Source organism: Pararge aegeria, chromosome 19, assembly GCF_905163445.1.
Source record: "Pararge aegeria chromosome 19, ilParAegt1.1, whole genome shotgun sequence".
Classification (NCBI taxonomy): Eukaryota; Metazoa; Arthropoda; class Insecta; order Lepidoptera; family Nymphalidae; genus Pararge; species Pararge aegeria.
The window spans coordinates 8,181,029-8,193,603 of NC_053198.1; the positions used below are offsets into that span (position 1 = coordinate 8,181,029).

Sequence of the window (12,575 nt, forward strand, 5' to 3'; positions counted from 1 at the left end):
ATCCACTTTAATCACCCTGACCTCAAGGACCTGCACATCAGATGTAAAATTGTAAACTTGAAACTCCAGTCTGATTTTCAGGTATTGCTACATGGTCCCGGTATTTTTATTATTTTAAGGACAAATGGCATGCGAAGTCGCAGGCAATAGCTATTACGAATATAAACAACTGAAGACATGGCTGTACGGTGATATACCTTTGAATTTTTTCCTACGGAAAAAAATAAAGAAAAAAAAGCAACGAGAATATTAAGTCGGACAGCTGCTAAAAATATTTTTAATATTTTTACAGACTGAGACATTTTTATTTATCAAGTGACAGATTGCTCCGGGTAGATATTGTTGTTTAAATTAATCAAAACCAAATGGTCAAATTTTTATAAAATTCTTACCAGTATTATAAATGTGAAAGTTGGTTTGCCCTCCTGCAAGCCCTATTTAAGCAACCATTTGACTTTATTTTGGAGAGTAACGTAGATTGCTTTTAGTCCTGGAAAATCATAAAATTCCCAAGGTGGTTTTCAGGAACATTCGTAATTTACTTTAAATATAGCTCTTTTTTAGGTAACCTGGAAGAGACCACTTTGAGTGATAAGCACGCCTTTTGCCTATAATATTTTTGAGTATTCCTAGTTTTGCGTGTACCACGCAATAGAGATGTTTAAATAAAATGAAGCCAAATAAAGCCACCAAATAACTTATTCACCGCGAGTAACACAGTGGGGTGCTGCTAGTGTATAACCATGGTCTGTCATATAAAATCAATAAACAGCTGTCACTGTCAACTGTCACCCTGCACAGCTGATCTGCTGATTGCTAGGTGCCGCGACAGGAGTCTGTGACGGGAAGAGTGAATGATTTGTTTTCAATTTTTCAAGTCCAAAAGAAAACAGAAATAATGGGAGTTAAAAATAGACGTGTTAAATAAGTTTTCACTAGCTAAGATGTGTACCATTCCACCATCACCGCCGCCACCTCCACCGCCACCACCACCATCTAATCTGCCCAACAAACATTCACCAACCAAATCTTGTGATAGTTCACCAACTTTCAGTTATTCAGACGTATGCGATTGGGCTTCCAACGTGCCGAACTTATGGGAAGCATGTGCAGAAAATCGTTTATGTCTACACGAAGCCCCGTTTCAGTATAAATACAAACACTTTGAATCGATTATGCAAATAGGACCAACCTGTGGATTGGTTGCTCTATCAATGCTCCTCAATGGCAAAGTCAGCCCAGATGAACTGCTCAATATCACTAAAGTAGTGGGTTACAGTAACAACGGGGAGATGTTCAGCTGTAAGAATATGGGTCTGTTGGCTGAAAAGGCGATAAGTTTGGCTGAACTAGAAAACATAAATTTCTGTGTGAAGACTGGTGGTTTGTTCAGTGAAGAAATTATTCTAGAGCTTTTAAATGGTGCTGTTCTACTAGTTCCGTATCCTTTTTTTTTATATTATCAATACCCATGGAAAGAGGAGTTGATGTATGAAATTACATCTATCTTCTATTAATTCATTTATTTATTTCACCAAGTGGAACTTGAGTATGTTTGCACTTATTGACTGTCCATCCTTTTTGTACACTTCTGAAGATGAACATCTTCTACTGAGCTGCATTAGCTAGCATGAGCAGTAGACATTTGTGTCCACAGGGAAAGAACAAAATGTTCATCTTCTCCCAAAGATTTTCTCATATTCTGAGCACGGGTAGAAATAATGTATGTGTAATGTTAAAAGGTTATCCTTTTCCCTTTTGCCTCGTCACGCAAATTTTATCATTTGTCATTGGATGTAATTTTTTTATCTCCTGCTCATGATTGCTGGGCTAGAGTGTTAACAAGTGCACAATCAAAGGGAAGGTACTATTTAGGATTTGTCTATTCAGTTGAATTTGACATTTGTGTTGTGTTTTTTATAATATTAATTTATAAACAGAGCATTACTTTGCAGAGACTGCCAGGAACATGTACTGTCTGTGTCCATCAACCTGAGGCATTGGTGTTAAGCCCCAAGTGCCTATAATTACACATAGCATTGCAATTGCCTCGGTCAAACTCTGCCACAAACACTACAAAAATTAAAAGACAGACTTGTATGGAACACTATGGGTATCATTATATTAAAAAATAACATAAAATCCTAAATAATTGTAATTTTCTTAACATAAGTACAGCTATGATGCAGATTTCAATCATTCACCATGCCTGAAACACGGACACACTGCACACTGGGCACTCGTTTGCGGCATAGTAGTAGTTACAGACCCAGGAGATAATTACATGTCCGATCCAAACAATGTCTTTGTGCTGTCTAGACATGGAAAATCGAGATTCGTAGCGGCATGGACTCTAGCTGAATTAGATAAGAGTAATAAAAATTTATGGGAGTTTTCCCCAAAGAAACAGGAAGATGGATTAATGTATGTGCTTCCAGAAGGGGGGATGGGTGGTAAAAATGGTTTGAAAGATCAATTTTTGATATTTAATGGTCTGTGAATTATACAATACAGTTCTAATATGTTAAAGTAACTTTAAAATAATAAGTAAAATTGTTTGAGAGATCAATTCTTGTTATTTAATGGTTTAATGTAGTGTTACAGTTTGTATATAAGAGTAACTTATTGAATTATAATATAGTTTTTGATATAAAGTGTTAACAATTTTATTAGAAAAAGAAATCTAGCCTAGTGTTTAGCACTTAGGCCTCACTTACGTGGGGGACAGAATTTAAACGCCGAAGTAAAAAATCGTGCAAGCCTGACCATGGGCGTACCCAGCTTCTGGTCTAGGGGGCAATGGGCAAGGACAATCAGCACTTGGCCAGCCAAACCCTTCTCATTTTGAGGGGAGCCCCATGGCTTTTAGTGGGCCAGTCACCATAGTCAACCCATTACAATGTATGTTGCCACTTAAACATGTGTGGAGACTCAGATAATAATTTAAGTTTACGAGGTCTTTACATATTATTAAATAAAACCAATTGATTTAATGCAAAATTTTATTTGTACAATAAATACAAATCATATTTGCAAATTGTGATAAAATAATAAATCTCATGACTTAACTTAAAGATATAGAAGTGAAATAATTGTAGTTACATTAAGTCAATTCACTGTAAAAAAATGATACATTAACACATTTCATTTATTGCACCTTCACTACTTCTTTGAAATGATGAACAAAATTTTACAAAATAAAGTAAGATGTTTATAGTAACGTAAATATATATTTTGTACTAAATAATTCAACTTAAAAGAACTTTCTAACACTAAAGGATATCTACGCGCCGTTTTGCGGCTAAAAATTATTTGTGATGAATAATTATTTTTATAGAATAAATGATTACAAGTTGCATTAAATACCTTCTTATAAACCATATCAATTCATCCAGCCAAATAATTAGAAAATTTAAATTGTCAAGTCAGTCAGGAGTTATGAGATCAAATTACACTAAACAACATAATAATATATGATAGTATATTAAAAACATACTCTATGAAACTGAAGATAACATAACACTGTTGTTATATCATGCATGTTTGGCTACGCCTCTAAAATTAATATTAAAAACGGAAAGTTAAATTCTTTTTTGTTTTACTACCTATTTCTTGTAACATCTATTAAATACAGTTTATTTATAATGAAATAGAAATGATGGGTTTTATTTATTTGTGCGTCTATTTTATTGCCGAAATATTCATACTGAAAAGAAAATGAAAAATGTGTCTGTTACTGTTAATACCCGTAAACAGCGTAATACGCGTATTGAAAGGTTTAATCACGAAATATTTTGTTTTGTAAAAATTAGCCAGATAGACTGTCCGCACATAAGCCAAATCTTCAGAACTACGGTTTCGCTCTTGTAAAAATCATCGCGATTAAAGATACGTAGAACTTTACGACAGTAGTCAAGTATAGAGCCAGCGACGATTTATGGAAGTAAAAGTATTTCTGTAAAATCATCTTGCAATAAAATACCGTATGTTTGCATGAATTTAGCCTATTGTTACTACGAAATCTAATATCCCCATCTCCGATGAATTGTATGTCCATATTGTAACAAGCAATTAGAAGATTGATCCTAAATAAAAGACAAATAAGGTTTCCGATACTGATATAAAGAAGTGTCATCCTTATGTCTCCAATTTCATAACAATATTGCATAGATGGTTGAAACAGTACGATATTAGATACAAAGACCAGAAATAACCAGTTAAAGTGCGAATAGCGCTGTTTACCTGTATTAAACGTACACAAAACGCATGTAAAACAAAAAAGGACCTAAGTTTTCCCAACAATATATTTTGCACGCGATGAACGAGACTAGACCAACTTTATTAATGTTTAACAATAATAATTAAAAACTCATGCTGATGGGGAAATGCTACGAGTATAAAACGTCTTAACGTAAGTTTTCAAGTTAAGTAAAAATGTGTCGTTAGAGTTTGCGTAATGTCGTCATTTCGAAACTGTCCCATTGTTTAGCATGTTCAAATACAGATTACGAGGTGTCCGGTACGATGCCTTGGGTCCGAGTGCCTAGTATAACATTTTACGCCACTCACTTTTATTAACTTTTACGCCACTCACTTTTTATTAACTACGCCATATTGTGGCGATATATATATAGACAATAATGGTTCCCAGAAAAGGCATGATGACAGGAACAAAGAATCGGCTAAAATATTGTAATTATCTAAGTTACCTATATGTATGAGTAAAAACCGTATTTTTATTTATATTCCAAGCGAGATTGGTATTTATTTTCAATGTATAAAACTGCAAAATCTAACGATCGCCCATGACAGGTGGAACGCCGAATTCGAAATTATGACGTCAATTCTATATGAACATAATTTTGCACCGCTTGAACTTCGAAAATCTCTCCAAATATGAAGTATTTTGTGATTTCAAACTAGCAGTTGCTAAGTTTTTTGTTAAACATATCATAATCTTTAGCAATGGAACAAGGAATAAAGCTCAAATTGGCCTATGACACGTCCAGTACGGCCATGACACCCGGTTAGCGTTTTCGCGAGAAATAATTTTCTTAAATTATAATTTGCAATTTAATAAGCAAAATCTTTCATTTCTGAAAAAATAAGACATGTTTTGGATATAGTAGATAGTTAATTTAAAACATACTTTCACACGAGCGAATAGATAGAAATAATAACACAAGTCACTCTAGCCATAAAATTGTTAGGTAATGGGTATTTTTGTAAATAAATTCAGCCCAACCATCCCAGCCCAACCAACCAAATATGAATTGAGAAAGTGGCGCTGTTGGTTGTTGCGAAAGCAAATTATTATCATGTTGCATCCAATTCCAAACAGTGGGGGCTTGTGTTATCATTTTCCACAAAGAACACAATGTTGGGTATGCCCTTACTTTTAGATTTGTGAATTCAGTCTAGAGATTTCTGTACAGCATAATTTGCACCATTGTTCATCAATTTAAAATGTTTCCATGGTCAATGGTATATAAAATGTTCACTAGATTCAAAGTTTCTTGACCCTACCAAAAAAATGTCTTGTTATGATATGAGTGGTGTCTTTTAAGATTCGTAACTTGAAAACTTACAATAAAGGCTTGGAATTTATACGCATACAGTTCACGATATAAGCACATAGAACATAATATATTTCGTAAAGTTAATATAGTAATCTAAAGCGTCCAAATAATTATTGTGCAATACTTTTTATATGGCACTAAGCACATTTGAATAGCGCCCAAAAAGCGTTCTTTATCGTTCTTGTTTCTTATTTAGGTCTAGGACCTAACCCGAATAAAAGAAAACTCTGGTCACATGTGTAATAAGTATATATATTGTGAGTCAAGTCAGCAATTGGCAGTGCAAAGGGACCTCCCTCTGCTCGCACGTCCAATTCGACTTTGCTTGCGCACCGGTATTTTCAATGAGTATACAAAGAAGTTGACTCACAATATAAACGTACATTACGCAATTACTCTGGTGCCAATACAGGCAGAAAATTGTCATAGAAGGTCATGTGATCATCGCAATGCTTTCTTATTGACTAGAGCTGTTCCACTATTGGTCAATTTGAGTTATTAAGCCAGTAACAAATGCTGTAATAGCAATGTGATAATCACCGTTTCGGAGTTGATCTGCAGTTGTTGTTAAATAATGCCACCTATCATCAGCTTATTAATGTCCCATTGCATAAGCCTCTCCTATGAGTGAGGCATCTAATCTAATATTGGCCCACAATACTGCTCCAATTCTTAAAACACTGTCGATGGGCCATGAAACTTCTACTAGTAGTAGGAAGAAAATTTGATATCTTATAATTTATTCGCTTGACCCGGGCATACCCAGGATTATGTGCCCGATTTTACCAAGCACTATGCAATTTCTTTCGGCATAAAATGCCAACAACTGCGTATCAATGGACCTTTATTTTTAATTCAGATTTATGTAAAATCGTGCAACGCTCATTCCAACGGAATGGCACTTTATCTGGGGCTGACAATTTGATTGAGTTTTGCGTACTATATGCACCAATAAAGTTATAAAGTTCTGGAAACTTCGATGATATACATTATAGCGCCAAACCGCAAGAATCAAAACATCTAAATCTAATGCCTGTTTTACTTTGAGCAATACAACGAAGCAGAAGTTAATCGCAAAACAAAGTTAAACAGGTATTAGAAATTTAAAACTTGGCTCAACGGAATATTACTGGATCTTATAATAGAATAATCGCTTTTAAAGACCACGAAATATGATCATTTTGTTATTATTGTTGATACAAAGAATATGTTTATGATATTACTTAATGAGTGAATTTCATTGCTTTTGATGTTTTAATTAGTAACGTCTAAAAGCAGCCTTGGTTTAAATGACGTTACCAATAAAATAGCTACCGTTATAAAAGTTGAAGCATAGGCGTGATTTGAATTTTAGAGGGACGAAGCTATGCTTTTAATTTATCTTGGAGCAGACTTTTTGAATATTGAAAATAATCCGTTAAAAAAGACAATTTGCATCCAATCAGAATCCTTGATACAATCAGCGCATCTTGATTGGTCGTAAATTAGCAAACCACCGCAAGGTTTAGCCTCAGATTTATAAACCTTTATATAACGTGTTGTGTTAAACAACAGCAACAACACAAATAATATTTCGAGGTCTTTGAAATTGTATACAATTTAACACATATGTATGAAACAATATAATAACACCCCTCGATGTAAGTCGGGGGTTAACAGGCCATGAATAGATGTAAATGTATTGCAGAATAAGCTTACAACGTCCAATGTGTACTTAATATATATTTTGTACGCACCTAAACATGACCCTTTCGTACACAGATAACTATTTGATACACATCTTAATCTAACATTGACTTTAATATCGTACACATCTAAGATACACCGACTATTGTCCAAGTAGTTTGTGTTATTGTATTTTACTTTTTATCTATAGGTAGAATTTTACAAGGTAGTGGTGCCCAATTCTGTTGTCCAAATATCTAAACTATACGAATTCAACAGGTCTAAAACTAATGCTGTCCATTTCACACTGGGCCATCACCTGGGAATGCCCGAATTCTTTTAGACGTGTTAATTTAAGTCGCTTTGGAGCTTTTAATTTAACAGAATTGGCACCTTTATAGAGTAGTGGCGGGAAAAGATTTTATAAGTAAATAAAGGTAGATTTTATTTAATAATAACCTAATTATACTCTAATAATAATGCCTACTGTGGCTTTTGATTTGTCAATTTTTAATAGCCAAGTGAACAATGGATCAACATGGGTTTCCCGCATAGAAAAGAGTGGATTATTGACTTTGGATTATTTTATTCGTCGGGGGGGAGTGGGAAGGCGTTCCTGCGGCGTTGGAACACCATGGGGTTTCACATAATAGCCGTGCCTTCCCATAGCGCGGTGTTATCCATGAGGATTTCCCCAAGAAAAGGGTAATTTTATTCCGGAGAAAAAAAACCCAGCAGTCGAAGTCGCGGGCAAAATAATACATGTCTCACACGTCACACAATTGGTTATTTGTATAGCGCGTGAAAAGTTACATATTAATTTATCTCTTTCTGTCATCAATAATTTGATTATCGAATGTAGAAGACAAATGTCTAACTAAGACAAAATTAAATTGTAATGACAAGTTAATTTTGAATACCCTACAAAGCCAAGGAGTCGGCTCCCGACTTACGACTGAGCACAGGTTTTATGTACCACTTTTAAGACGCATATAACTTATCTACCTCTTTTTACTTATATCATCATTGAGTAGCAGGAATATAAAAGGGCAGCGTCTTCTAAGCATTATATTAACACAAGTTCACAAGACGAGAAAAAACCATTTATATTTCAAATCTTTTCCGAACAAGAAGACTTGACTGGAAGATTTATTTTGTTTGAATCATCATGTTCTAAATCTTTATTTACGGTATAAGCCGCCTCACGTTCGGAAATACCATGGAAAGTCCAAACTGAGTAAGTTTGGCACGAATTTTTATAGTATGTGTAAAGTTTGCTATCCCGTTAGGGTGTTCTGTGTTCAATGTTCAGATTTACGATGTTTGAGTGAACATGTTTATTAATATGGCAAATCAACTTCCCAAAAATTTGGCACACACAAAACTTGCAGCAAAAGCTATTCGCACATTACAAGACGACCTGGGTAAACAGCATTCGTTGGAAATGGAAAATCACGATTCGAATGCAGCTAAAAGTCAGCTAAGTATAGCTCTGCTTGTAGCTTACGGTCAGTCTGAATAATCTGAATGGGAAAGGAGTACTGGGTCTAATTTTGTGTGGTATGAATATCGTCGGTCGCGTAAAAATGCGAACGGATAGAAAACCAAATAGACACAAAGTTCGTGTTTAATGTTTGAAAGGGTACTTGCAAGGTGATCAACACAAAGAGAGATCTGGTGAGAGGATTTCATAAAGATCGAGGGAAATCCTCAAATTTTATTAACATATACAGTGTGTTTATTGAACTTTGAAGAGTTATTTTGTGATTGTAAGCAACGTCCGTAAATGAGGTCGCCATTGCACATTATTTTTCGATTTCCATTTCCGTTTGCGATTTGTTGCAAGGTATGCGTAAACGTATTAAGCGGTACTGAGAAAGTGGCGAGCTATGTGTTATATATTATTTGGTATAGTTCACTTAAACATTTTAAAGTCACCACTATATTTTCAAATACACCGTTTCATTTTTACATTTGGCAATAAATTAGCTCATTAGCAATCGTGTATTAAGTAATTTTAATAAAAATTACGGTTCGCCAATTCTACTACGAGTCAAACTCCGTTCGGAACAAAACCCCTAAAATTTTTCGTTGACGTATATTATAACACTAAAATCCACCGATTATAAACACTTATTACATCCTAAACATTTATTAATATGATTAAATTTGAGAATATTAATAATAATCAATATATTAATATGAAAACGTGAAACAGTCGTAGGCTTTTTAACGACATTTATTTAAACGCTTACCAAAAATGCTGTAAATACAATCCAAGGCATGCCAAAAAGGATAAATGTTCACCAGATTATGTTAATAAAGTATCTTAAAATGTTATATAAATAATTCAATTTTTTTATTGTTATTTTCTTTAATTAATATAAATGTTTTTTCTGTTTCGTAAAATAGCTTTATTCCGCTACCTTAATTTAGCTGCAAATGAAGTAGAAAAGTTATTGAGTGAGCATTTATTCATTCACATATTATTTTTGGCATTGCCCTTTCATATTTTAAACTTGATTTAGTCTCAGTTCGGGTTAGCGTTTAAATCATTGCCTCAATTAATCCATGGCCTAACTACAGTAGTACCGCAGCAATAGAAAATTTGCTTCTTAAGCTGGCTCAAGGACGTACAAAATTGTAAACGATTAGTGTAGTTTCAAAACGTTGCTAAAATAATACTGCTCGCTCTTTATTTGCGACTTATTGGCAAATAATGCGGTACTAGGTATCTTCGTAAATTGCGTACATACTAATTATATAAGGAAGATTATATCTTATAGAATCTAATATATATCCAAAAAACACTACATGACTGTACCAAAGCTATTGCTTGCTACACGTACGGATCGCCGTTTGCACTTATAAAAAATACAAAATAATTAGTCACCGATGGACTATCACTTAAAAAAACAACTGCATTCCCAAAATCACAGATAAAATTAAAATCGCGCCGAACCGCCCAGCACGTAACTATCTGATATGTGCCGAAAATACGCTCACGAAATTCGGTTTCATTCATATTTCGTTACACCTAATCTAAGTTATATGGAAATGTCACGAACCATAAATTCCTCGATATACATAAATTGAGTACATTGAATATCTATAACGTTAAATACTTTACTAACAACTATGAAATGACTATAATGCATAGTTAACGTGGTTATTGAGCCTTCATTATGCAACTCGAACGTATAAACACAAAACTGAATACGAACTAATCTACGACGGAATATGGACTCTAAGTTGAACCAAATAGGATTCAAAGATACATAACAAAAGCCTACGCTAAAACCATGGCAGCTTAATATATTAAGTAACTTATTTAGCGTTACTTATTAAAAATACATTCCATTAATGGGATAATGTTGAGAAATACGATTTAAGACTTTATGGAGTTACAATTAAAGCCTCATTTTGTAGCTTTGTCGGCGTAATTCTTATTTCGACACTCAGTATTAACGTATAAGGGTGTCCACTTGATAAAATCCCAAACATTTAGAGAAAAGAGTCACAAAACCAAAAATGATTTAGTTTTTATTAATGTAAAGAAAACTTAGTAATACCAAAAACTTATAATAGTGAATTATCCGCGCAAACAAAATAACCTAGGTATAAAATGTCACGCGACATTTTATCCGAGATTACACATGAAACACGTGTTTCGTTATCGTATCAGTTTCGTCCAGTTAACCGACTTTCGAGAAAGCGGACACCCTGCTATATATAATACTACATGTATTTTAGATTGTTAAAGCCGACACGAAGAGCTGCGTACCGAACCGACCAAGAAAATTAGACATCCAGATAAAAACGTCAAATTCTATATCTAACTTGGCTGGAGGCTGCTATGAAATTATCCTATCGATTGGACGCAATTTACGGTATTTTTCTGGGAATCCTTTATAAGCATCATCTCATCAGTATTCTCTCATTTATAATAAATTACAAGAAATTAATTGCAAAAAAATCCAATGTTTCAAAACGTTGTCTATCTTTAATTTCGTTTCGATCAATAAAATACAAAATCTAACAAGAGAAAGAGTCCGGTCGTCGTTTCTACTTATGCTATAAATACGCTATGTTTAAAAACACTGAATCTAATATTTTAATATAAACATACGTTAAGCACACCTTTTACAGCAGCAAACTGTTAGCAGATGGAGACCCTTCGAGATTGGAAACTTATTTTCACTGTCTAATTCATTCATATGTAGAATATTATTTATAAAAGATATCCCGCGATCAATCGATTTGCAAATAATACAACAACATTTGAAACTTTAACGGGAAAAACAATGAATGTCACTTCTTTTGCGACACTTTCTTCTAAACCGTTATCCAATGTTTTTTAGTACATTATTGTATTTATTTATATTAAACCCAGAGGCAGATTTTAAATAGACAAAAAGTTAATACGTTATTCTTTTTTTAATTTGAAACATACATTCAAAACTTACAAAAAAAATTTACATTTATTGTTTTTCCCAAATAGTCTCCATTTATAACACTGACACTAAGCCTCAACATTCTCAGCCTTATATCTAATTATTCTGAGTTTGGAGAAATGTATGTCTATTTTTCCTGGAGCGGTTGTGGGTCCAGAGGCTTTTACGAAGCCAAAGCAATGGATACCACAATTCGAAGGGTCTTGTGGTGTTCTAAGTCTCGGGGGGAGCTAGTGGAGCTCCGCATGTGGCGACAGGGAAAGTCTTTATGTGCGTCTGCCATTGCGTGGACAGCTGGAAGAACTTCACTCCATTCCATTCGGTGCCGTCGATGTACACTGAAATAAATGAGTCCACTGTTAGTGTGTAAATGCGCTGGATAATCCAATACATATTATTTTTTACTCCGTGAAATGCTACTATTTAATATTATTTTGTATAGTTTTATTTTCTCCTTTCCCTTCCTTTCACTTTAATTTATATAGGTGCTAATGCTGTTACACAAAATCAATGTCTATGTCTGAATTTTTATAGTATTCATTGACGGATCCATCAGATGGCCGCAATGACATTGACAGAGCAGGAGTTCGTAAGGCATGCCAGAAACATGTCCTGCAACATGCCGTCAGTATCCATCAACCTGAGGTGAAGGAAGGGTATGCCTCATGCGCCTGTTTTGAATTTTTTTGAATTTTGAATTTCCCGGACAAGCTGTCATAAAAAGCTCTGCTACCACTGAAATCGTCTTCAAAAAAGTATTTTATCACAAGTAAAATTGTGATTAAAACATAATTAGTACTACTATAAGAAAAGTCAAGGTCAAGGTCAGATCGGGTTTACTCAGTTCCCGTCCGCTTTGGCATATCTGCGAACTCGT

The 12,575-nt window shown here is 34.2% G+C and overlaps 2 protein-coding genes across 7 annotated transcripts in view; one reads left to right on the forward strand and one right to left on the reverse strand.

Annotated features, from left to right (window-relative positions):
- The first annotated feature begins 796 nt into the window (after positions 1-796).
- Positions 797-3,586, forward strand: LOC120632004 (UPF0692 protein CG33108). Its single transcript, XM_039901741.1, has 2 exons — positions 797-1,441; positions 2,179-3,586. Exons 1-2 carry the CDS (start codon positions 945-947, stop codon positions 2,498-2,500), a joined length of 819 nt encoding a protein of 272 aa, XP_039757675.1. The 5' UTR covers positions 797-944; the 3' UTR covers positions 2,501-3,586.
- Positions 3,587-5,522: 1,936 nt separating this feature from the next.
- Positions 5,523-12,575, reverse strand: part of LOC120632002 (phosphofurin acidic cluster sorting protein 1) — a 155,144-nt gene continuing 148,091 nt past the window's right edge. For all 6 annotated transcript variants that reach the window (XM_039901740.1, XM_039901739.1, XM_039901738.1 and 3 more), the window contains one exon: positions 5,523-12,036. In XM_039901740.1, coding sequence (XP_039757674.1) covers positions 11,912-12,036 — 125 coding nt within the window. In that variant the 3' untranslated portion in view covers positions 5,523-11,911. The remainder of the gene's footprint in view (positions 12,037-12,575) is intronic.

What these genes read in the sequence shown, in the direction of transcription:
- LOC120632004 (XM_039901741.1), top strand. Translation starts at nt 945, where the DNA reads ATGTGTACCATTCCACCATCACCGCCGCCACCTCCACCGCCACCACCA. An exon ending in GGTGCTGTTCTACTAGTTCC is followed by an intron (nt 1,442 to 2,178) that starts GTATCCTTTTTT and finishes ACATAAGTACAG; the next exon opens with CTATGATGCAGATTTCAATC.